The 27,211-nt window shown below is 37.2% G+C and overlaps 2 protein-coding genes across 3 annotated transcripts in view; one reads left to right on the top strand and one right to left on the bottom strand.

Moving 5' to 3' along the window:
• Window positions 1-27,211, bottom strand: part of ANO3 (anoctamin 3) — a gene marked incomplete at both ends in the record, with an annotated part of 222,175 nt that overhangs the window by 14,589 nt on the left and 180,375 nt on the right. For both annotated transcript variants that reach the window (XM_082316697.1, XM_082316696.1), the window contains 7 exons: window positions 742-853; window positions 2,925-2,961; window positions 4,211-4,375; window positions 4,733-4,873; window positions 5,826-5,908; window positions 21,140-21,200; window positions 25,863-25,959. In XM_082316697.1, coding sequence (XP_082172823.1) covers window positions 742-853; window positions 2,925-2,961; window positions 4,211-4,375; window positions 4,733-4,873; window positions 5,826-5,908; window positions 21,140-21,200; window positions 25,863-25,959 — 696 coding nt within the window. The remainder of the gene's footprint in view (window positions 1-741; window positions 854-2,924; window positions 2,962-4,210; window positions 4,376-4,732; window positions 4,874-5,825; window positions 5,909-21,139; window positions 21,201-25,862; window positions 25,960-27,211) is intronic.
• Window positions 15,661-18,384, top strand: MUC15 (mucin 15, cell surface associated; the record flags this gene model as incomplete). Its single annotated transcript, XM_082316699.1, has 3 exons — window positions 15,661-16,351; window positions 17,188-17,343; window positions 18,230-18,384. The coding sequence occupies 3 exons, from the start codon at window positions 15,661-15,663 to the stop codon at window positions 18,382-18,384; spliced, it is 1,002 nt and encodes a 333-aa protein (XP_082172825.1).

Genomic DNA, 27,211 nt, shown 5'->3' on the forward strand with positions numbered 1-27,211 from the left:
CACGTAACAAGCAGATATTGCCAACAGTCTTTGATATTACCAACAGAGGTTTTGTTTTTGGCTTTGGTTTTGGTTTTTTTTTTTCCAAACAATCTTGAACTGAAATTATATTATAAAACTTTATAGAAGGTACTCTGAAATACTCTGTAGGTTCTGCAAGAATGATAAGTCTGATCATAACAAAATGGAAGTGAAGATGAAGCACGGTTAGACCCGACAAGTATCTCATGCTCTGAACTAAAGATACACACAAAAATTGGAGCCAGAATTTCTGCCTCCTACTCTTGTATAAGACCTGCCAGACAATATTTACTATTTATAGAAATGGATCCTGGGAAATGTAACCAAAAGGGAATAAACAAGAGAAAAAATGAATAAAGCCTATTAGCGCAGAACTAAACACAGACCCACATTTAGGAAGTGGCTGTATTTTCAAAGGTTCTGAATTCTCATTTAGTAGGAAAGTCACGTACGTAGATCCACTTACTGTCTAGTAAGTGAGTAAAGATTTTACTCGCTAGTAAAACCTGTCTAGCTTCATGAGTAAACATTTCAAGGGTCCAATCTTCACATACAGTTAAAAACATTAATTTAGCGTTATTAATTATCCTTAGACACTGACTCACATCTAAATCTTACAGTTCGAACTATCAGCGTTTTTTCTTCAAAGCTATAAAATGACCAAGGATTATGACTTCTGTGCAAGTTTTCCTTTAAGAGCAGTCAGCAAAGATAACTTACCTGCCAAGAAAAAAAGCAATGTAAAAGATGGAGCTGTTCAAGTTGACAAACTGGAAGAGGAACATTTTCAAGGCAAAGCTGTTTTCCCATTCAGATTCTGTTCTAGGGTGCTCTGCAGAAAGACACATTATATATTTATACACATTTATAATTATATAAACAGAAATAAAATCGAGTTATGCCTAACTGTGCTTACAGATCAATCAATGCTAACAAAACAAGTCATGATTTCAAGTCATGGCGCCCCATCAGGTTGCAATCAATTTTTTTCTTCTCAGAGTGTTCAGTCTGCAGGTCATAAAACCATTGCCCCAGCTCAGACTATGCTGGTTCTATGCGGAAACAGGAGATACAAGCCCCTCAGTACAGAATAGGTCACAACTCTATGGGAAGATACCTGTTCCATTTCCATGAAAAAGTTCTGAATTCAGTGTGAATCTTTAAGACTACAGGTATCTTGATTAAAAAAACAAACACAACAACAACAAAAAAAGGCCAAACCAAAAGCAAAAGCACTCGGCATCAGCGGAGCACTAGACAGGGGCTGCCAAGGAAAGCAGAGGGGAAAGAGACAACCAAGAGCCAGTTGGTTTCTCACCCAAGCATCTCGCCTTCTAAATACTTCGGTAAGACCACTGCTTCATCCTCAAGACTTCCCTCTCATAATGCTTGTGAAGTGCTAAACAGTTTATAATTCAATGAGGAAAGGATGGAGGTCCTTCTTTGTTTTCCTTTTTTTGAAGGAAATGTAGAAATGTGTAGTAAGGCTACAAGTATTCTGTGTGGGTCTGCGCTGCCTTGGATGTTCTTCCTTGTGGTTTGTAGAACATTATTTATGTCTGAATTAGAACTTGGTGATCATAATTAAAATTAAATTTTTTTGGGTAAAATTTTCCCATTTCTTTGATGGATGTATCAAAACTTGGAATATAGTATTTTGATAAAAGTTTTAACGCACACACATGAGCTGGAAGTCTAAACTGCCTGGATTTTTCAGTTAAAATTTGTACTACTTAATTACTTCGGTCCAACGATGACTAAATTAGGATACAAATGTACAGGATACTAACTTTACATATGGACACTTGTTCCCAGAAGTTAAGATGTCCTCCTTTTCTTTGACGTAAAACACCTTAGGAAGTGAAGTGAACTATCTAGCTCAAACACCTGATGCTCTATCATGCTTAATTCAAGAAGCCTTGTTTTATCTTTTTTTTTTTTTAAATTCTTTCATATATTTTGGGAAAAATCAGCTGTATACTTCAATGAAATCATTATTTTCTTTCCCGTTCCCTAGTCTGTACACAATATAATATATTTAAAAAGTTAAGTAGGAATACAAGTTCGTGTGATCTGAAAAAATATTTTAAAATATTTTAATAATTTGAATAAGTTGACTATACATTCTGAATCTTTCTAACCTGTTCAACTGCCTGTTATCTGAAACACTATGAAGTTTTGAGCATCTTGTTTAATGCTTGCTCTTCAATATTTTAACCAGAAGAGGGAGATGTTAAATTTAAGCAGCGAGCTTGCTTTTAAACTATGACAAGATCAACTGCATATTTCGACACGGGCTAAAAGAGAGCATGTAAGAACAAACACTAAAAGGTAACATTCACATAGCAGGAGATCTTAAATGCTGTCTTTGCTTTCTTGTTTCCTATAAGCTAGAAACCTTTACCTCTATGACTGAATCACAACTAGAGGCTTCAGTATAAATTTTTAATATGACAGAATTAGAGCTACTTTAAAATTTATGACTTAACATTTTTATCTTGGACAATGTAATTTTATCTTAACCCATTTTTTCCATACAAAAGTTCAAATTAAAAAAAATGTAACAAAAAATAACCAAGCATTTGGGAAAAATGGAAAAAAATCTGTTTTAGCATTCTAAGAAAGAATGTGTTTTGACTTTTGTTCTGTTTTAAGATGACAGTTTTTCAAATTTATACTATAAAACATAAAAAAGTAGAAGTATAAGAATAAATTCCTTTCTTGTCTATTATTTCCTCAGTGAAATAATCATATAATTTCTTTCTCTGATATTTCTCACTGGCTTGGGGAAACGCCAGAATTGTACTATGCATAGATGAAGTTTTCAAAACCTTATTTTATGGAAATACACAGGTATATGCCACAGCTAGCAAGAACCATATCACTAGTAAAGACCTACATACCTAAGTCTGTCAGGAGATAGGCAACCTTTTCATATACCTAAAACAGAAATAAGAGATGCTATAAGTATAAAAGCATAGGTGTTTTGTTGCCCTACAGCATCAAGGTATCTGGACAGAGAAGGGAGGGCGATGTCGTAGCTACATGTGGATGTATAGTTTCCTATAAAGACTTCATTGAACTATGTTAGTCCTGTTCTCTTTATCTGTGTAAACACATGTATGTAAGTATATACATTAAATAAAGAATTAAGATAAATCAAGAGCCAATAGATCAAGAGAAGCGTTCAGACACCAACGGTTCTCTTAATGAACAGTTAGATGCTTATCCTCTAACTTCAGGAACAAACCTGTGTGATCTGAAAGTAGGCAAAAGCCTTCACACAATATAATTCTGCTTTGCATGACTATGCATACGGGTGAGGATATCAGCCTCCTACTGATATCTATACCTCCAGCCTTTATTTTATGTAACGCTTAGCCCAAGGTAGTTACCAACTCTGAAAAATATTTCCTTGAGTATCTACTAGTAATAGCAAGTTATTTTCAATAGCTTTGGTATGCCTGTTCACTTGAAATGTACTTTTTATGACTTAGAATTATCATATATAATAACAGAAATAAATACATCAGTCTGTTTTGAAGAATGCTTTTTTATTGCAGTGAGTGCACAATCTCCTTAGTAGAATCAAAAGCCATTGTTTGCTGTGCTATTATTCCTTTTTACCTGTTTGTGTCTGCACAATGATAAATTATATTGCAGTTGAAGGAATAGCGTTTATATCACTGTACATTGTGCTACCACAGCAAATGATTAAACCTGTGCTGTTACACGCCAGGGAAAGCTTAAAGCGAAATCATGTATCACAGTGATTCTAGGACTGTGCAACACTGATATCACAGCTGCATTTTAAATAAGAAAGGGAAGAATTCAAAGTTAGCAATTAAAAAAAGAGAAAGAAAATTGTCAGCCAAGAAAATAATTTGGTTCCATTTAGAGATGTATTGTAAAAGGTAATGTAAAAACCAAAAATGCAAACGTAGAAAGCAGTAGTCTGTACCACTGTGACTTGGTGACATAAGCAAAGATGTGTAGTGACAAATTAAGTAGGCATTAGAGAAAAACATTGACAAACCTAGTATTAGAAAAGGAAAGACCCCTGAAAGCTTCAGGCACTGCTATATGAATAAGCAAGAACATGTATATATCTGATATACAGTAAACTCAGGTAGCTTGTAAAAATTACTCTTTTAAATTAATCCCTCCTTTAAAAGAACAGAAGACTTACAACATTGAGTGACATGATGATCATAAAATTGATGCAGACTCCAGTGCCAGATGTTGCAAACTGCCAATACTTCTTGATGAAATACCACTTGAAAGAAGCAAACTGTTCCATGGCTACCAGACGATACACCACAACTGCAAACACTGCAGTCAGGACCAGTGAAATCTACAGATAAGTATTTATGAAGAGATATTAAAACAAAATAAACCATATCTGAAATAATTTCCACTGAATTAATAAATCAACAAGTGTTTTAAAGATTGCCATTTGTTTTGGTGAGCAGATTTTGAGAGAACAAAAATACTAGATTGATGACTTAAAACATTTCTTTACCGTTCTTTTACAATATAACTATATTACATCTTTTAAAAGATCGATAAACAAGCAGTAAGACTGAGACAATCAGTTTTGCCTATATTATGTAAATCCACTAATCTTAATGAATGCACTCATGACTTGCATTACTATTTACATCAGAGTAAGATTAAAGGCTACAATAATTCCAATATTATTAAACATTACCATGAAGAATATTCCTGAGACAGACACCATCAGTCGACTGAGCTTATCAGGGAAAGGCTGAAAAGGTTCAGGTTTTCCTGTAATGGGATTTACTCTTTCCACTTGGGAATATTTAGCTTCAAACTGGGGGCGCAGCTCTTCCTAGAATGACAGGGTAGATTCCATTTGTTGTACTACTGATTTCACTGAAGTATCAAAAATCAGACATATATGTGCTATAAAGTAGGAAACTTATACTGATATAAATTCTTTTTTATAATGCTCTGACTCAAATATCCAAATAATTTGCTCTTTTGAAAATCCTTGGAAGCAGTGCCAGAGACCAACAAAGAACAGAAACCGTAAGAGCCTTCCCCACTATGTGAGGGTATTAAAAGGATTGTGGGTCATAATACTGACCTAAACACTAGTTTCCTCTGCAGAAATTGATAAGAAAATTATAAATTAATGCCACTTATGATGGCGCTTTTTATGATATGAAACCATTTATTAAAAGCCATCAGCTTGTATCTACACATCTATGGAAAGCTATAAAACAAGTAATGGTAAAGTCTCTACTGACTTAGACTGCAGTTAAATCACCAATATAGTTAAATTACAGCTATGTTCACTAGTGATTTATGAAGTAAAGTAATAAAATCATTTTATTATTGCTGATGCTGATAGCAGAATGTTAAAGGATAAGTTATGCCTCTCAGAAGGATATAAAATCTAGTTTCTGTCCCTTTGCTTGTCTTGGTCCCATTTTTAGGCAGGATTAGGAATTTCCAGTACAAGAAACCATAGAATTGAAAGGCATCTGTGCTGACATCAGCAGTAGCTCCTGTCCTCTGCACGAGCAGTATTTCCACTCAATTTTTCAAAGGATAGTTTTAATAAATGTAGAATTATATTTGGAATTATAATGCTAGTTGCAGAAGGCAAAATATCCTTGTATAGTCTCAAGTATACTTGTTTATTCTGCAACCAGTGTTATAAATACAAATATAATCTGAATGACAAATCCAAATTACTGGCATACAATATATATTGATATTTACACTTAAATCATGCTGACAGCAAGATTTACAGGTTTACTTCTGTTTAGTCTTACCTCTTCATCTTCCCAGTCTATGAGGTCCCAGTCATAGGTTAATACAGCTCTCCGTCTTTTCCAAAACTCTAGGAAGACTGTAGCTGTGGAAATCATCAACTGCATTTTAATTATGGAAAAGAAAGAGAAAAGGCCATGCAGATCTCAAGGAAAATCAGCAATACATAACATGATAACTGTCATTAGCCACTTTCTGGCTGTTTTCCCCATAGAATTTGAAAACTGTAACTTCAGGACAATCACTGTTAAAATTGGAACACTATTTTACAATGTTCATCTCAGAATCATTTTTTTTTTGCTGTCTACTATATCTGTACAGAGATAGGTACCTGTCAATATGAGACACTGCCATCCCTTTTAGATCACCATTTTGCTTTTAATTTTATTCAAAACATACATGGTTTAAAATCTTGCCTTGAAGAAACAAGGACATGCATACACAATGGTATCTACTGATAAAGAGCTAAATTATGACCTCATTTTATTCAGTTCAAGTCAAGACACCTCATCTCTTTCCCAGCTATACCGGCTTTATACTAGAGTAGCTTTACTACTAAAATATTTCTTTAAACTATTATTTCTAATCTATGTGTGAGATCATAATCAGATTCTCCATGTATTTAGTGTTTTTGGTAGGTCCTATAAAAATAATTATAACCAATAAATAACTCCAAGTTTCCCAAACACTGTAGTTTGCCACTGAGGGTAAGACACCTCATTTTGGTGGGATTCCTGACAAAATGTGGGATTGTCCAATTGTTCCCTGGAAAACAGCGATTTCAAATAGTGAGAAAATTTGCTTCCTTCTGGCAAGCCAGCTGCTCAGAAGGAGGATTTCCAACTCAAACTGAATAGGATGGTCTCATATTCCTACTTTTTTCTATATTTCTGTGTTATGTTTAACATCTCATTGGGTTTATATATACATATATATTATATCTAGCTATCATCAATTTAAAAATATATATATATATATATGTTTTATCCATATATTATATTAAAGCACAATGACTAGAAGCTAGCAGAAGTTCACCATACAACTACCCATAAATAACGGACGGCTGAATGAAAGGGACTTGTCCTTGAATATTATTTTTGGGTAGTACATTCTTTTATACTTCCAAGCAAGGATCTCTTCTTCACCACAGATTTCATTTGAGTTTCAGATGCTCCTGACAAGAACAGCACACAGCTCTCCTATTTAAGCAGCTGTGGGGTTTGCACTTGAGCAATCTGAGGGTGAAACAACCTTTTTTCACTGTCACTGGAAGTGCTATCGCGACCAGTGCAGCGCAAGACTCAGAAATATTACACCTTGCAAAAGAAATCCCTTCCCAACATGCGAGGACTCAGGAGCAACGTAAGCCCGTCCTATACACAAAACAAAAAATACTTTTCCTATGTGACCAAAGAGGTAGGAGAAATACAACACATTCTGCAAAACACGGTGTTGGGTGTTCCTCTGCATGTCAGGCTGTGCTAGGAAGCACGCCCAAGATATCCACTAGCCCTGTGCCAAAGGTGGTACGTCTGTAATGGCACAAACGAAATAATTTACTTAGTTACACTCAAAGGTAACAGAAATTAAGGAAGTGGCCCAGTTATCAGGAATAAAATAATGAATTTTAAATCCCACTGACTTAAAATACCTGAGTCAGAGAAACTGAAACCAAGCAATTGAATTAGTGGCTTTTTTTCCCCCCGGTGCCATTACTGAAGAAAAGAATGAGGAAGGGTGGACTATTGAAGTAGATGCAACTTTTTTAGACTGGGAAGTATTTTAGCTTGTGTAAATATCCGTTGAAGGTTTGGAAATAAAATGAGGCAGTTGTGGTCTAGAAGTAATGCTAGACTGTGGACAAACGGTGTCCTCAGTTGAATATACACTAATCTTACAATGCGATTTATTTCATTCTGTCTGTCCCCTAAGACTTGGGATAACTTGCTTATTCTTTAAATCAAGATCTGTCTCCAAGTTAGAGTTTTCAGGCTCTGGTACAGCATGAATAATAGGTTCTAATATTATAATAATAACAATAACAATAAATTTGTCTTTTATGCTACTTATGCACACGAAGCATTTGCTAATGCAATGATCAAGAAAATTACCCATCTAGATGAAGCAGGTGAGGCCCAATCACTAACTATACCTGCCAACTAAAGCACCTTTTCCAGACTCACCCGAGCTCTTAAAAAATGCTGCAATACTCTCTTTCACACAGTAGAATAGAATTCATGGTAATTTTGCTGTGCTATCAGGCTACTGAGAAAATAGTGCCAAAAGCTTTAAGTATATTAAAAAAAAAAAAAAAAAAAAGCACATTGGAAAGAAAGAATTCACAAAACTTCTCTTGTGGTGTAAACATCTAGTTTAAATGACAGCGAAAAAACATCAGAATTTTGAAATTCAAGAATTTGTCCAGTTCTACAGAAAGCCTGGATCCTCCCTGGCCTGCCTTTATTTTACTCTCTCACGCTGCTAACACCACCCCTCTCTTGATTGCTCTCCGTGCAAGCAAGCCCCTCCAGTCCCAGTTGCTAGGCACTTCTTACTGACTCATCTCTTAGCCTGATCTCCCAGCTCTGAAAATGCTAAGCCTTGACTTTTATCAATTACTTGTGTAGAAAAACAAGACACACAATAGATGACTAATCCAACCGTTTGAACACCAAGATGAGAACATTCATGTTCTAACATTGCTTTGACCTGGCAGAGTTTCTTTCTGCCTAATCCTGCTGCTCAAGAGTTCTGGATAATGTACAGTTTAGAGGGTCACACACAAGCCTCTGGCTTCCTACAGAAAACACTCTTTGGTGCCTCCCTTGCTTTTTCCAGGGCATGTTGCTTCCCAATTTATAGCTCCAATTGCCGTTCTGAATTTTAAATCCCACAATATATGGTGTACTTCCTTTTTTTGCCCAGCGTTTTGGTACAGACCCACTCATTTAGGGGTTTGCTAGTCAGTGCTCTGCCATACAGTCTGCAGTTCTGCCCACTGTACACCTCCAAAAGTTTCTTTCAATTCTTATTTAAGTTACCTTATGTTTACTGCCCTTACACTGCCAGTACTCATACTGATGAAGAACTAAAATCTCTAGGCATGTGCTTCACACAGTTCTTAACCTTTCATAAGACAAGTAGGGTGATGTTTGATGGTTAAGACAGACAGGAAAGATTAGTTGTGTGTTGATACAATTTTAAGTATGACAAAAGTTTGACATTGTCAAGAAGAAGAAATGATGAATGGTTGCTGTTAAATGCTATGGAAGGAAAGAAGAGAGCAGAGAAAGAAAGAAACCCGAACAAAACCAAGAACCCAGAGAACCCAAGACTATTACGTGAGCACATCTTCTGATGTTTCATAAGAGTCACTGTGTCAAAATGAACGGTGAGTTTATTTCCCTAAAAAAATATTGCAAAGTAGATTTTCAGTAAGGAGCTAGGGGACTGTCTCCACTGCCTCTCTGCGGAGTTTGGTCATGGCCAGCCGGGCTCCTTTTGAATATGCTGCTCAATTACTTCTTCACTTTTATTCAGTCAGACTCCTTTACAGCACACCTATGCAATAAAACCGGTCCTACAGATCTGGCACCACACCTACTAGTGAGACACACACTTCAGAATTGAAACTGCTGCTTCATAAATACAGGGTATACCTGAATGACAGCTCAGTCTCATCTCCCACTCCTGGAGTACTCTGAACCACCTTACCTCCATGTGGCCACAGCTCCGAATCTGTTCACGCTCGGGCTCACTGCTGGAGGTTTTGCCTCCCAGGAACAGCGAGCTGGCGCTCAGCGCCAGCATCCTGGCACCACGCCGCGGGTGCGCGACACTTGGCTAAGAACTGAGCCGCAAACAGAGCATCTTCCATTAGGCATTAAGTCACTCAGGTAAACAGTTTTTACTTTTCCTAACAGATGAATGAAACTCCGAATAAATAAAAGAGAGAGAGCATGCACCTTCCCAAGCCCCACGCTGAGGCCGAGGGCAGCACTAGAGTGGTATGACTTTCATACCACTGTAATAGATACACTTTAACAGAATCGCAGCCTATATATTTAAGGTCTTGCTATTTTCAAATATTATGTATCTATTCAAATAACCTTTCTTCATCAAAAAAAACTATCAGAAAGGCTGCTCAGCACCATAATGTGTGCATGCTGGTGTGAAGTATACTGTTGACCCTAGTATATCGCTTATCATTTGGTTAATGCTGCATAAGATCCAACTTTGGACACAAATTAGCAGTGCTTGTTTTCAGCTCTCGTGGTCGATCTGTTAGATGCATGTCCACCCAGACACAGCAATAAATACGAGCTGGAAGCTTGTTGATACACACTGCAGCAAATGCTAGATTGCAAAGAAAACCAAGCCCATAGCATCAGACTCTCCTCCCTCCTCTCACAGAACGCCCCACCTCACACCACACAAATAATTTTCTTTCCTAAAAGCGATATTAGAACGGGTAGAACTTGATCCATTTCACAGAAAACCTTCCACTTGTCCACTGCAGTATTTTCAAGAAAACACCACTAATTGCTCCCATAGAAACACCTCCTGTATATGCCATATCCTCAACACTTATCTGGAGGATAAGTTATGAAATAATATTTGCACCTGATTCCATAAAAATTTAAAGTGGGAACAGGTAACATCATCATAGCATTCCACTCAAACAATCACGCAATACTGAAACATTTCTGAATCGCTCTTCACCACATACCAGCCTAGAATAAACATACATACAGAATTAAAGAATAAAAAAAAAAAAACAAACCACCGGTTGACTATATCAGCATATTAAAAGTTATCTATGATATGCCTGACTTCCTCATTCTTACTTTAAGCCAGTATTGTTTACATAAAACCTAAAGTGAGGAGTAAGAGCTGTAACATTCAGATCCCTAGCTGGTTATGTATTCCAAAGTAAAAAATAGTGACAACTGATAAATCCCGAAAATTTTGATTTAGATTGTTATATTAAATTATTGCAATTGCGAACATATTTGGAGATAGGATCAGACCCATTTCTAGCAGCATGTTTTTCCTAACTCATTTTGCTGCTTTATTTCCTAGAAGACACGCCTTTTCCAGTTTTCATCTCACAAAGTGTACCGTAGGAAACCCCGCGATAATAAAAAGCTATCTTTTGTTAAATTAATAGTTGCACAGTACACGGAACAATAGTTTCTATAGTTTACAGAAAACAGTCGCCCTTCTGAAATACCGGTTCAAAGCCTTCCAAAGGATTAGGCAATAAGCACTACCTACCCACTTTACCATAAATACTGCAATTTCTGCAGACTCTGTAATGACAGAGCTCGACCACGACAGCAGTGAGTCGGTCCGGCGGGTTCCCAGACGCGCGGCTGCGCCCCGCGAAGGGCTGCCCCACCTCACCTCGCCTGTACAGCACGTTCCTGGCCGGTGTCACGCTGCCCCATGTATTTTACCTGCGCTCCCCTCTTCCCGCCAGACTAATTGCAGTCTGGGCCAGAGCAGTATTTCAACAGGTTCTTGCATATCTTGTAGAGCTCAAAGGTAAGTCTGAGGTGTTTTTAATGCTTATTAGTGGATCTGATTAATAACTGCTGTACTGTTTTATATAGTGGTCAGGAAGGCAATCAGTGCTGTTGTAGCCAAATTCGACTTAGAGTGTATTTCTGAGAAAATAATTGGAAAAAAAAAAAAAATCCACCGCATCCTGTGATTCAAACATTAAAGCAGACAAGTATGCTTCCATAAACAATGACAGTATTTCACTCAAATTCATACTTTTCTTTAATGGTTATTTATGGTCCTTATTTATATTCCTCTTTATAATTCACTGAAAATTTACAAATTATTTTCTCAGTACAAAAAATAAAATACACTTAAGCTTGAAAATTTAATGTTCATTGCTCATTAAATTTAGAAGTATCACGTCCTTGGAGAGCAATCTGAATTTCAAAGCAAAGACCCACAGGAGCAAAAAGCCAATACATTTGTGGGACCATAATTTGCTATTATTTCTTTCTGAATTCTGGAAGATAAACTCTCTATATCTTGCTTTATATTTGTTCCATCTATTTTTGGATCACTGATGTAAAGGTAAAAATAATCTGCTTTATGAGGCTTAAAAAGCATAGTAAGTATGAAAGCTCGGCAAATATGAACATGTTACTCCAGACCACAAGAAGTGAAGAAGTACCATTAATAATTTGCTCGTCATGCCACTGTTACCACATAAATTACTTTCTAACCACTACTGTAAGGCAGGGAAATGGTGTAAGGTTCAATTTATTGACATGCAAAAGAATGTCCTTTGAATTTATAGTTCTGCAGATTGTATTATCTACCCATAAGAAGCTGAAATGATTATTTTCTGGACAGTTGCAGAGGTTTTGCAGACATTACACCTACCGCTGGCAGGTGCTAGGTTGTGTTCAGGAAATACATGTTGTAATTACTTTATCATGCCAAAAATCTATTTTTAAATACTTAATATACCTCTGGATATACATTTATATGAAAATTGCCATATAAGAATTTATTATGAAATTTTTTTCTCTGTGTTGCACCAATATTCAGCACAAATCTGAGCAGTTTGAGTAAAACACAAAGCTAGATGCAATATCAATGCAACCTTCACGGTGAAGTCCACAGACCCAGGGGAGGTTGACTTGAATGGGACAAGGGCTTCACCCAGAGTGCAGGTGTGCAGATGTATGTGTATGTACACTAGTAGCTTCATATTGAATACTGTCTGCTGTAAAGCAACTTTAATCTTTATTCATAACAGAACGACAAGGATTTTTGTAGCCTTTTTTTAATATACTTCCATTAAAATAGAGAAGTCTGTATGATATAGAACCACAGCCTCCTCAACATGGCCGTGCCTACATTAGCATTTTAGTCCACATCAAGAGCGTGCTTTTAAAGTCTCCTGATCATCCCCGCTTGTTGCCCTTTTCCTTACACCCCTGGGCACTCCTGTCAGTAAGCTAAGTGATGCGCACCAGGAGTAGCCTAACATAGGCCAGCTCTTAACAGCTGCTCAGGCAAAGGGAAGAGATTGTGGCAAGTTCAGAACAAAACCCTTCCAGAAATGTGTGAAGAGTGGGTATCAAGTCCTCAGCACCTCCACAGATCTCTTGCAACTGGGCTATACATTTTCCAGTATAGATACAATCAGCGTATACTCAGGTTCACACTGGAAGGCCATTTTTAAGGGAAACTGCATTCACAACTTGGTGAATTCCTCGAATGGGGGCCGCTACATCTCTTCATAAAGCCATACACTGAAGGAGAAATTTTAGCTTTCTCCTTTTTGGAGTTTTCTACCCAGCTGTGATAGGTCTCAGATGAAATTTGACTCCAGCAGCGCAGAAACAAATGCAGAGTGCAAAATCCACTGAAAAAATGTCGTGGTGACCATCCTATGTAAAAACCTCATTCTTCATGCTAAAAAAAGGTAGAGCTAATCTAGGTAACTGAACTGCAGCCTAATCCCATACCAATGTTGTTTCTACTCACTTCAGGCTATGCCTACTGCACTGATTTCCACTAAGCTGGTACTGAGTAACGTGAATACCAGCAAATCAAAAAGCGAGACTTTTTTTTTCATTCATAATCTGTTCACAGCTTCCTTGAACACTTACTTGACCAGCTAATTTGAGGTTTGGGCTCTTCTGCAAGTTTTGGCTAATCTACAGCACTGCTGGTTTACTGCAATAGCACTATTTGCATATTAAGCTCTAGAGGCAACGAGTATCTTTGAAGATCTTCAATGTTTTTCTAAACTGTATGACCATTAATGTTGCACTAGAAAAAGAAGAGTTAATTATTACACACAAAAGGATTTCCAGGAAGCAGTTCATCACAGCCTGAGAAGGACAGTACACAACCTTCAAAGCAAGGCAGTTTCTTCTCTATGGTCCCCCATGAAGGAGATTACAGAAGTAAGCCCATGAGAAAAAACGACAAGGAATTTGTTCAGCAAGGATATTGACTCCTTTGTTGCAAAGGAAAATTACAGTTCAAGGGAATTGAGCATAATTTTCCTACGTAGTTCAGTTACAGTGAAGGGATAATAAGCGATATGACCAAATCCACTTTTTTCACTAATACGACTACTAATACAAGGAAGGAAAGACCATGCCACTGAATTAAAACAATAATACCGTTAAAATGAAAGCATGTGTTTGAAAAGTTCTTAAAATAAAAGTTTTTTTATCTTCACCTTTTTGCAGCTATTATTAGTACTACCAAATCAAACTCTAATATTCAGATTGCACAGCATTTCACAGTCATCTGAAGGCCTATAATTAAAATTGTAAACATAACTGGAGCTGATAATTGAATTCCAAAGGGGTTTTCTTTGGCTTGCTTGTTTGGGGTCAGAGTGGTTATCCTTGGTTTGACTGATCCTCAAGCAGAAGTTTCAGCTTTTCTTTTTTGCTAAGTATGTTACAATTTTTTTCAGAGCATAGCTCCTTCCTGCTGTATAACTGACCTTAACTTGGGAAATAAGCACTGCGAAGTGGAACGTATGTTAATAAGCAGATTAAATGGCATTTTATAAATACACATGTGCTTCAAGTAACGGTACCACCTTCTAGCCACTAAACACAGAAAACACTAAGAACAGACCATAAAAGAAATAAGAATAAAGCCAAAATGCGATACAATGTCATGATATTTAATTATCACCTACCCATTGATAAAACGTTACCCATAGCTGACTGCTATCTACTGTTACTGTACGTGCACTTTCCATTGCTCTGATGGTGTTACATACAAAGAAGCTAACCTGGGGAAAATGCACAATTAGATGATAAAAAAAAATAACAAAAGAACAAAACCAAGCCAAAACAAAACCAACCCCCAAAAAACCCACCCGTAGGAAAAAGCACAAGACAATAGGAGGCGAGGCTGAATATGAAAGAAATAGTTACTTTTTTTCAGTTGTACATCTCCTTCAGATGGTAAAGTACCCATGTACATGGACACCTAGTTAACTAACAATGCTGAAGATGTAGCTTACCTATACTTTTTGTTGTGCTGTCACATGAGAGGTTATGGGTGGGAGTTGAAAACTGCATGATCTCAGCCTGTCTCATACTTAGAAAAACACACGCCCCCGTCAAAACCCGATGGATATACTGAACAGCATACCTGCTACGATCAAGTGACTTCAAGATGAGTTTTTCTCATCTTTCTCCATCTAACATTTGAAAAATTAATGCATAATATACAGCTTCCAGTTTCCTATCGGAAAAGAAGCTTCCACAAAAATTCAGCATCATCCATAATGCCTACACTGATTTAGTTTTCAATTTGCTCCTGGCAGCATTCATATGACACTCATTGCTCAGGGTCACAAAACATTATCCATCAACTTTCAGGGCTAATTGTAACAATTCTATTTCTTCATAATGGAGCATAACTCTTTAGTATGCTCTTGGAGCTGCTCCCTGCCCAGAAAACATTGCCTTCAGCGTGCCATCCAAGTAGGTATCATTACCTCATTCTATAGCAAAGTGGTTTTGAATTATTCCCTTCTGAGTATGAGGCCTGTTCATAGAAACATGGAATTTTCTTGTGCAAAAACCTTTTGTTGATCATCAGTATTGTATTAGGTCGTTCTCTAAGTCATTAACACTCAGGAATGTAAAGTTTTCAGCACCAGCATGTGGTAAACTACTGAGACTTCTAGAGCACAATACCAGCTTTTTTTACCAGCTTATTCAGTCTTAACTGAGTAGCTTTGTTTTGCAAAAAGGAATAATAGACAAAAGTGAATTTCTTGCAGGTTCTCTATGTAACAAAACAAACTTTGAAGTCAACACCATGCAACCCTCCTGTGGAATGATTTTCATTTTTCTGCTTGTAAGGCTGCAATGGAACAAAAGCAATACTGAGGGCAAAAAAGTAAATGAAACAATTAAAGGAAATAGCTCAATTAGAGATAACCATCAGTCTACAGTGCAACCAACTTCACACAGATCCGTTCTGCCTGTGACTGCTGCCATAAATCCTACCGTCAGCCATGCTGCACCAACAACTGCCAATGCCAAACAAAATGTAACGAAAGGAACAGAGATGAGCACTTGGCCAAACAGCACGCTCCCGAGGCCCACTGATGGCACCACTTTATCTTCAAATGCCACTATGGTATCAAAAGGTGGAATAAATAACTCTCCCACAAACTTCACCAGAATCCCAGTGTCTTTAGCAACACCTACAACAACGGGTGACTTTTCTGGAGTGACCAAAAGTGCTGCAGCTACTTCTACTTCCACAGTGACACCAGGTAACTCCACAGTCACTTACAGTGCCCCTCCGGCTGCAGTGCTCCCCTGTGATAACTCTTCAATCAACCCCATCGCGTTGTTCCCCACCGGCATCGCTCTGACATCACCCATGGCGAAGCATGACAGTCCTACGCCAAACTTCAACCCCATGCAGCAGACAACAGAGCAGAATCATAATGTTAGCAACCCTTCTACTGCATCATCTAATGCAAAAGATGCCAATGAAGGTAAGTATCTAACTAAAGTCCAACTGGATTTAATAAAATTATAATGCTGAAATCAAACTTTTTTTCATTGAACAGGAGGCTTCATAAGATGTGTGAATTAATAGGTGACCTAGTGCAGACTAAAACTAAAACTCACCCAAAATAAAAAATATTTTAAAAAAATTATTTGCTGTTTGCTTAACACTTTCAAGCCTGGGGGAACCCAATGACAGGTACCTCCCATTCACAGTGCAGGGCACCTATAAAGCAGATGTGTAGAAATAACATTTAAAGTGTGTAACACATCAACTTATTTAAGTTCAGAAACTTTTGTGACCAAAGATGACTTCTTAGAAATACTTCCAAAGGAATTACTCATTGTGCATTTAATTAGCAAGTTGAATATGCGTGGGGAAACAATGGAGCATAAAACTGTCATGGTACTTTTCTATCCTGCTGCTCTGAATCAGGTCTTCAGGAAAAGAAAAGATTAGAAGACAGTAATTTTTTGCCATTACTTAGCTTTCAAGCTTTTAAGACAGGACTGAAAGGCTTATCCCTCATATGCAGCAGAGTACAGTTTGTACTAAGAACTGAAGGAGCATCAGACCTTCATGTTTCCCATCCTAGTTCTAATAATTACAATGTACCCGATTTTTAGATAACACGACTGAAAAGGAAAGGGGGTGGGAGAGCAAGTTCAGTTCCAAGAAAAACAGCCTGCAAAGTGTTTCAGATCCTTGCTGAAGTCTCACTCCCCAAAGCCCTCAGCTGCTACAAAGCGAGAGTGAAGTATCTGATCTTACAGATTTATTATTATCGTTCAGCTGTCTCTTCCTTCTTTCTTTCTCTCCTAGAGAAAACCAACAAAGGAGGAGTAATAGTTGGTGTCACTGTAGGAGCCATTCTGGGATCTATATTAATTGGTCTGATTGGATATTTTATATGTGGTAAGAAAAGGTCTGAGTCATTTTCCCACAGACGGCTTTATGACGATACAAGGAGTGACCCCGGTAAGGAATAGCACAAGTGTTTTGCATAAGAACATTTTTTATTTCTGCACAGAGCCATTTAAATAGTCTGGTCTTATTGAATTATTAGGAATTATATCATCAACTCCAGCCAAACTAGTTTTCAATTGACAGTACTTCATTATTTTTAAATTTTAGCTTAATCAATACTCCCCTTAACTCTATGTCTCCTCCTTACAAGTTATTTTTTAATCTCTGAAATATCAGGAACTATTGTATCTAGTATGAGTGAATCTGTTCACAGAATTGCGAGCATGTTCAAAACTATAGTTCAAAAACTCTCCCAAACTTTGATTAACTGAAAAAGGCTAGACTCCTTACTCATCCAACTTCAATTACACAATGAGGGATGAAGCTATATCTCTTTTTAGGAGTAAAAATATTTTTAAAAGGTTTAAAAAAAGATTGCTTTTGTCTTTTCCATGAATATGTATAAACTTGTATAAGTGTAATCACAGTGTCTCCAAACATTTATATCGCATTCCTGGACTTTATTTTGAAATGTTTAAATAAAGACTGAGAGGCTAAACACACTTTTTTCTCATATAAAATCAAATCAAAATAAAACTCTGGCAATACGCCTTTTCTGGCTTAAATGCAAGAGCCGAAAGCTGCCAGAACATCAGATTAGGGACTAGCTTTGAAAGTTGACCACCCATGTAGTCCTGAACAGGCATTACCAGGAGGACCCATGTTATCCTCATAAGATTGTAAATCAGGGCCGTTATCGTTTGCTCCCCAATATGTAAGAAGGACATTAACTGGATTTAGCTGCGATGGATTGCCTAACTAAACTGTGAGGTACCCGTCATATGGAGATAAGAATCTTTTAAATAATATATAAGAAATAATTACATTATCCTTTCAGTTCTCCACTTAGACAACTCACTTGGACCATATGATACGAGTTTTGGACGTGCGTCAGATGACAAAGCAGCAGACAAGGCAGAGAAAGACAACGCAGGGTGCCCATCCGATGGCATTCCTATGGCTGACATGACACCATCCCACCCTTCACCGTAATGTTGGCTTCAGATTATACTCCCGCTTGTTATCTACACATTTTCATTTTTTCCAAAATGACCTGGCAGCTGTTATCTTACAGCCATTACCATGTAAACAACGTTTTGGAAAGCAAGGGGAAAATCACAAGGTACGTTGATACGCAACAGGCAGGGCCCAGTAGCAGACCATCACTTTTCTACTTTATAATTTAATTATCAATTTACGGTTTTCCTGGAAGGATATTATACTTGCTTTCTTGGGAATAACAGACAAATAGCACCCAGATAAAATTATGCCTTGTGTAACTTTGGTCAAGAATGCAGACATTATAACAGAGTAAAATTTGACCAGGGTTGCGCTGATATGTTAGCATCAATGCAAAAAAATCTGAAGTTTAACTACCTTGAGGTGAAACTCTTCTGTCCAAATATAATTTCTATCTGATAAATGACTCGGGGCAGTTTTTTCCCCACTGTACATTTGTAGTTTCCTCAGTGAATATGACAAAAAGTATTAGATCTACTTGGATTACTCAGAGGTTGAAGTTTGCTGGGGAGAATGGAACTACTGAGTAATGCAGACTACATTTAACCTTTGACTATGATGACAGAGGTAAAATTACTATCGAAGGGAAAAAAAAGATGACAAGCTTCTGTTCCTCTGTCAAACCGATCTGTTGTTTGCATCGCAGGCTAGATCCATAGAAATTATGTAAAAGGTTTTGGTACAGGTTAGATAGAAGAAATACTTATCTTAACTTGAAATGACAAGGAAAGGTCTCTGCCTTGTATACAGATATCCTAAAAAGCATGCTCCTGTTTTGTCCAGCTAAAGAGTAAAATTATGGCAGTATAATGCAAACAATTGCATAGTTTATCTGTTTGCAATTACCAGAAATGTCTAAATAGAAAGAAAGAACATGAAAAAGACATAGCTGTAAAGGCACAGAATAAACAAAATAAAGTGCAGAGAAAATAACTACTCACATGGGACACATGCTTGTTACTATGACCCTGTTAAAATGCTTTATTTAGTGCGGAGACTGTGGATCACGTGGATGTAGTTATCTCCCTAACTGGCTGTGAATATTGCAATGAGTATATATGCGAGTAAATGACACGCATGCACACACCAGAGACAGAAACAATGGCAGTCACACTGCAGATGAGTAAAACAGGTATTTGTTTCAAAGTTAAAGAATTGAGTGCCTATGGGCAGCGTTGTCATTCCTACAGGGGTCAGTCATGAAAGCAGCACACTTCCCATCAAAACCAGAACCTGATTTCTAACACCGTATCCAGCATGTTGGATAGCAGACTGAAAACCTGAGACATGTTCGCCTGTGCTAGGTGACAGTATCACTTTGCTGCTTGAAATTAAGAAAAATGTAATGTTTAGCTTTCATCTTCCGTAGCACATATTACGCCATCTTTCCTGATAATGGTAAACCAGTATCACACAGGCAAAATTCCTTCTTACACTTGAACCTTGGTTTCAGCTGCAAATTGAAAGAGCTCTCTCTAAGGAGAACTGGAAGATAGAGAGGAAGAGATGATAAGAAACTGCCAGCACTGCCTAAACTGATAACCATATAACCAAGTGCAATGTATTTTAGGAATTTATGAAACTAATTATTAGCAATTGCAAGGCTGTAACAGCAAGATTAGGAGCCAATGAAGAAATATTACTGAGGCAAGCAATCAAAGCATGCCGTTAGGTTATATCGTCTTAATTTTTAACAATCTAATTATGATTTTTGTACATATGTGCATGTGCTTATGTTGCCTATGTATCTCTTTGGTGTTTTCCTGTAGTTTGTGTATGGTTTTTGGTTTACCAGGCCAGCCTCCAAAATTTGTGACATTTGTTCATCCTTCACTTTAAGTTAGAATCATTAATGCTTATTCATACATATTATGTAAATAAAGCTGTTGTGTGCCATTTGACTCTGTTTAAAATTATAAAACTCTGGCTTGCATTCAGACAGTTGTATGCATGTGAACTGGTGTTGTTTTCTCAGGGTTTACACAGACAAACATTTACATTGGTAAAATTAATTATCTCTTGTCCTAATACCAGTCTTTCCCTACTTTCCAGCAGCAAAATACTATGAGCTTCAGTGAAAGCTAATTCCATTAAGCATTTCATGCTGGAGCCATGACATCTGTCTTGTATGGCATTATTACACTGACCTTCAAAGAGAGGGAAGACTGTTCTAGGTAACTTCTGTTCTACAGTGGCCCCTGTGGATATCACCCTGCTTGGCTTTGTACCCCATGACATGATGCGTGTTATGTCAGAGTGAACATGATTAGATATTCAGACTGAGAATTTGAATATAAATACTTAAATTGCTGTAAGCACTTAACATCAAATCTTTCCTATACTTCCCTCTAAATAGCTCCCACAAAAACATTCTCATTTATTCTATAAGAATTCTCTGTAAGACGTGATTTTTATATTGACCCCAGATCAGTAAATTAACCTACATGTTTGCCTCTGAAAACACTTCTGCCTGCATGATATAAAATTCAGGCTTAAAGACAGTTAAGACGCTAAAGACAGTCATTACATTAATGATAAAAGATATTATTTTCACCCACTACTAGCACAGAAATTGAAGTTGATGAAAACAGGAAAAAAAAAACCGTTTGTGTGACAAAATCATAATCCTTCTTTAAATTTTATCAAGAGCTATAATCTCCCTTTACCCACTAATCATATAAAAGGGTCAGGTGAACTTAAAGTACAAAACAAATAAAAATGTACTTACCCCAAATTGCCATGAAAATAGCAAAGAAGACAGTCCCCCCGTTATCAAACAAATGTGTAACCTGAATAGAGAATAAATACATCAGGAACAAATAATATTGCCACCTCATCTTTTGCCCCAAAGAATCCCAGAGTACAGAACTGGTGGCAGAAACTAAAAGCTAAGCATTCTAATAAGAAGTCCTACTTGCATGTTTCTCCTACCAAGGTTTGTCCCGTTCTGTCTTTCTGTATAACCCGAACTCTGGTTTTGCAGGGTGTCACTTCATGTATCTCCAGTCAATTTGTTTCACAGACACTAAGAGCTGCTCTGTCAGGCTAAAAATTCCTCCAGACTTCTCATATGCTGGGTCAAATTTAACCTCAACATTTTCTATTTTAAGGTTTTTATAAGCTTAAATAACTTCTTCCTTTTCACTTTTCTTCCTCTGTATATTACTTAGTTAATGTCTCTTTTGATTCCATTTTCTCCCAAGCTATCTTGCAATTCTTCTGCAGGTAAGAATAGTATATATTCCTTGTTATCCAGACATCTCAGCCTCTCAAATTGTTGACATATTCTCCTTCTTAAAAGGCTAGCGCCCCTAAACTCCAACAAGCATTAAATAAATTCTAAATACGACCCCCACAAAACATAATTCTAAATTGTGCACTTAATTTTTCCTCATGAATGCTCTCCTTTTTGTTGGATTTATCCCTTGTCTTACTTTTTGTCATAAGATTTTTTGGGCAGAACAGATATTCTGCTGCAAAGTCCAAGGCTCACCAATAGAAAATAAGTAAGAATTAGTGTTTGCATGCCTGTGGATCACTCTAAGCATCTGAGTGAGTGAATTTGATATCTCACTTATTATGAAAACATCACAATTTACATTACAAATATCCAGAATTTCCAATAGTCAAGCCATAATATGAAACAGTATTTAGGAAGTTGAAATTAAGATCAATGTACTTTCAAATAGATTTAAGGTTGCCAATTTATAGCAATGTAATTTATCCAGGGATAATGGGCCTACATTTCTTCTAATGAGAGGCGATTTAAGATGTTGCTGAGCATTAGCAAGCAAAGCACAGGCTTCAAATTCCTATTCTAAAAAAAAAAGCAGAAATCATTATAAAATAATAGAGCAAACCAACCTATCATCAACAGGCATATAATAGAAAGAGAATCTGAAGAGAGAAGAAAAAGAAATGAAAAAGTGCTGCAAACGACTTTGACATGTATCGTCCTAAACCATGCAGAAAATTCATGGTGATTTCCCACTCTTTCAAATAAAAAGAGAATGTCTTGAAATAGAATATTCTTGAAAAGTCTTTACTTTCATTGGTGTTGATGCTGTCGCTGACTTAAGGACCGATTTTTAAGCTTTTGTCATGAAAAGAAACCCATCCTTATGCCAATGGAAGGGTGCAGGTAACCAGATTCAGTTGAACAAAAGCAGTACAATGAACCTGATGAACATATTCAGTTTTGAATGTAGATCTGTGTGAGGATGTGGTTTTGGATATTCTGCTCAGTAAAGAGTGCATCTTTCCAAAGAAATACAAAATGAACCAAGCAACCAACCAAACCTAACCCAAGCAGAATGAATGTTGCTAAAAGCAGAAAATACGTATCTGGCTCTTGATCTAGCTTTGTCTTTATAAAAAGTGTTTGGGCTAAAGTCTTTCAGCACCACACTCGGAATTCAGATTTGACTGTCTCAAAGGCTAAATGCGCAGTCTGAGAGTCCGTGTTGACCAGAGGCCTCTAGGCAGAACTGAAATACTGTAGGACTGGGTGCTAGTCCATCAGCATACCTGACTGATGTTGTCATCATCGTACAAGACTTCAGGCACTTCAAATCCACCCTGAATCAACACCCTGCCCTGGGGCCAAGGGCAAGGTACGCTGGGCACAGAACCAGCCCAGAGAGCCCTAGCGCACCACACTAATCACCCACGGATCAAAGGGTCCATTTAATGCGGATGAGAACGACAGCCTGGGCATTCAGCAATTCAGATTACAACTCAGGTACTACATGCCTTTCCCTTAAATTATAAACTTCACTTCAGTGTGGCATTTTTAAATGGAAAAGAGGGAGGGGATGAAAAAAAAGAGCAGTAACAAGAAGGAAAAAGGCATCTATTGTATTTTGTCTCCAGCTTTACAAAAAACTTGGCAGAAAAAAATATTTGAAGTATATGATTTTTCCGGCATTAGTTTGTTCTGTCTGAAGAGCCCCTCTAAAGGGAAACTTGGCAGATATTTAATGAAAGAAACCTTGACCGAAGTTTTAATAATGTGAAATGTGAGCACAAGGCCTTATATAAATGAGGCAGGTCCCACGACATAAGCAGGTCTGGGGACATAAACTTCACTTAAAGGAATTCACTTTTGCTAATTAACTCAATGCTTGTGTACTCGTATACAATGAGCTATTTGAAGGAATAACGATTAAAACACTTATTCCAGAATAAGGGTGCCGGTGCCCAGAACGAATCAGGAACAGCTTCCCTTGTAGATCAGCTCTTTGGCTGTGTGCAAGGAAGACAGAGAAATGGGTTATGTTCCCACAACAACAAAACCAGAGGGCAATGCTGACCAGCTCCATCTCAGGAACAAGAAAGCAAGGAGGAAATGGCATTCTTTTCCCAGAGAGCAGATCTGATGCTTTTTTACATAGATTAGTTCCACTTACTTATATTACTAACAGTGCTTCAGAAAGTACAAAGGAACATTTGATTTGAAATCAGACTGTAGTTTTCTAACATTACAGATTGTTTTCATTCACTGATTTCAGTGCAGACACAGTGGAAGTGCTGGCACATGTTTGGGTACGTGCTGCTCAACTGAAGCAACACGATGGCACCCAGCAGGATCACAACCCCTGCTGGAAACCAGACGTCTCCTAGCAAGAGGGTAACAAGTGAAGCTGCAGTGAACTCTTCTTTAAAGACAACATGGTGAGTGAAGGCATTACAGTTATAACCTCAGAGTTATAAAAAGCCTCATTGAGGTTTTTTTTTTCCCCCCTCCTTTTTCATTGCCATTTGAACAGCCAGATGGTAATCCTATTCCTTCCCAAAGAGACGTCTCTCTCTTCCCCCACTTGGGGGAGATCCAGAACAGACAAATCCTGAAAGGAGAGAATTTTTGGTCGTTTTCTGTGTGGCAATCTAAGGTTGATCAGTTTTTCAGAGCAAAAGCATTGGGAGGAAAAGTTGGGAGCTTACATGAATTTCCGTAATATTTGCAGACATCAGAAAAGGGTGCCTGCGAAGATGGGATACGAGCGGTTACTGCATGTCTTCCCCGGTTGTCACCTGATTTTGTTTCAAGGGGACTGGTTTAAAAAATATGTGAAAGTATGGATGGACTGCCACATTTTTTCTGCCGCAACAAATTATTCACAATGTGACATTAGATGTGAAATTTGCATGATTTAAGCAAAGGATGTCAGTGTAAATATCAGTGAGAGACAAAACCTGCTTCTTATTAACTGGGACTGTTAAAGTAACAGGACCTAAAGTTGAAGGGATGCCACAATGCTAAATGTATTAATTTCCTGTTAAACTGCAGTGGACTACTGAAGGGGTACTTCTCATCTTCTAAAGAGAGGCATTTCTCGGATGGGTTGTATAGTTTGCATAATGTTATTTCAGTTAAGAACGCTCTTATCTTCAGTACACATTTTAAAAACATAAGAAATTAGTAAAAAAAAAGTTATTAAAAAAATCTCATGGAGCCATTTTATGCTATAAAGTTATAGCATCGCATTTAAAAACAAAAACCGGTTTTGCCTTAAGCATGACATTTTCAACAGTATTTATTGCTGTTGTTACAGAACAACTTTTTCATTTCTTATTTTGGCATTACAAAATAGAAAATTCAATTTGTAAAATCAAAATATAAACCACCTTTATAAATGTCAAATATTTTTAGAATTTTCCTTCACAGATAGATTTGAAATGTTGAATTTTACGCAAAAAAGGTTGAGTTTTACTTAACATTGGTCCTATCTATACCAAATTTCAAAATCTAACACAAAATTGACTTTCGCTTTCACATTGCTGCAGTGTTGTTGTAATGCCATGGCCCAGAGACAATCACAACCAGATTTTATAAATATAGGCTTCTGAGCAGGATTTATCTTATGGGCTAAAGAATTCCAAGGAAAACACCAAGGCTGCTTTTCCAGTATTATGAACATACCACACATCAAAATATATCGTTCACTTGAAAACACTGCACATATACAGAAGTGCTTGTGATTATTTAAGTTTAAAGGACAGTTTCTTGTAGCAAAATACTTAGTTGTGTAAAATCTTTGCCTTTGACAAAAAAGCACATCACAGGCACATTATACTAGAGCATTCCTTTAGGAGGAGCAGAAATTCAATTACAAAGTAAGCAAGGGAAACAGAGTAAGAAGTCAATAATAGGGGAAAGTAGGAAAAACCTTCCAAGGAAAGTTTTGTTACTCAGGGGACATTATAAATTGATGAAAAAAATAAGAATTTAGGAAGGAAATGCTCACAGAAAGTAAATCAAATTTTAGAACGATCTCTGATCGTTTCAGAGCATTCCCTTATCAGAAACATGAATTACAAAGGCTGGAAAAAACCTGCGTAGAGAAACAACATGTTTTGCAGGAATCTTTGCTGAAACAAGGGCAGCCATTACACAATGAGAGTGGATCTTTAGACAAAAATTATCTTGATAGCAATAAGACAATAATTACCTTGGCGTATATGCAGCTTTCATTGAGTTTTTGTAGCGTGCAATTGCGTTCACACATAGGGCACATGATGGTTTCATTTGCCTCGCAGATCTCTTTGCTTTAGTATAAGACAGGAAAATAAAGGTTATAAAAAGCCTTTTAGCATTCTTAAGATTTTCTGAGATTATGCCATTTGTGGTCTCTATTTGTTAACAGTATGCCTACACCACAAAACTGGCTCAATAAAACAAATTAAAAGTGAATGTTTGGCATGAAAAGCCTAATCCCAAATCAGTAACCCTAAAACTATGGGCCCTAGAATTGTATGCAATATTTTCAGGCATCATGCCACACTTCTTACACTTGTGAATATCCCATTCTCTCCCAAATATCACAAACAGAAGAACAAAACATTGTTCACTACCTGCCAACCCATTTACTGAACATTTATCTAAGCAACGTAGAAGATACCAAACGTTAAGAGTACGGACATCACTGGTATAACCACATTGATTTCAGTCAACTTATCCCAGTTTACATCAGCTGAAGGTTTGTTCCACAGGATGATCGAATGTACACTTAGATCAGTTGCTCACTGGGTAAAAACCCACTGACAGGGCTTTATGGCGGTAGTATTTCAAGTTTTTCCATTTTTATTTCCTACAGAAGAACTTATGTATAGGGCTAATAAAAAAAACACTTTAATATCCTAACTTTGGGGAAAAATATCTTCAAATCACATTCTACTGCTTACGGATCCTAAGATTCAGGAAGATGAAGTCACGGCCTTCGTTGGGACCATTCATGTTCCAAATGTACATAAGTGTCTTGACAAAGGCACAACAGAATTAACAGAAGTGCAAAAATTAATTTTAAGGCAAATTTTAACTGCATTGCCTAAGCTTCCCAAAGAACCTCACCAATCGCATTTCCCTATCCTTTAGCAATGTTGACATGCCTGAAATGATCCTAGGAAAGCAGCAATATAAACAAATGCCAGGAAATCTCTACTGATTTGTTTTAACAAACATTGCACTTTCACTCTCCTCAAAGCTGAATTTACAGTTCTAATGCTGTATGGACGATTATGCTTATTTCCAAACGAGTGCATCCATTAAATCCTGTCTGACATAACAGTAAACAGAAATAAAAGATTCTGGTTGCCTAGATGTCACTTTTATAATCTTTGGTCATACTTCACATAACATCAGAATCACTAATTCACTGAAATCCTACAACATAATGTCGACCTGATAAAGAAGTTGTCCTAAGTAATCCTTAAGCCAGAATGAGCACAGCCAGTCATTTCAGAGTTGCAGAGTAACAGATATCTTATAGCGTGTCACATCAGAGAACTTTCTTGCTTGCAT

Source organism: Platalea leucorodia (assembly GCF_965183815.1).
Source record: "Platalea leucorodia genome assembly, chromosome: 7".
Classification (NCBI taxonomy): Eukaryota; Metazoa; Chordata; class Aves; order Pelecaniformes; family Threskiornithidae; genus Platalea; species Platalea leucorodia.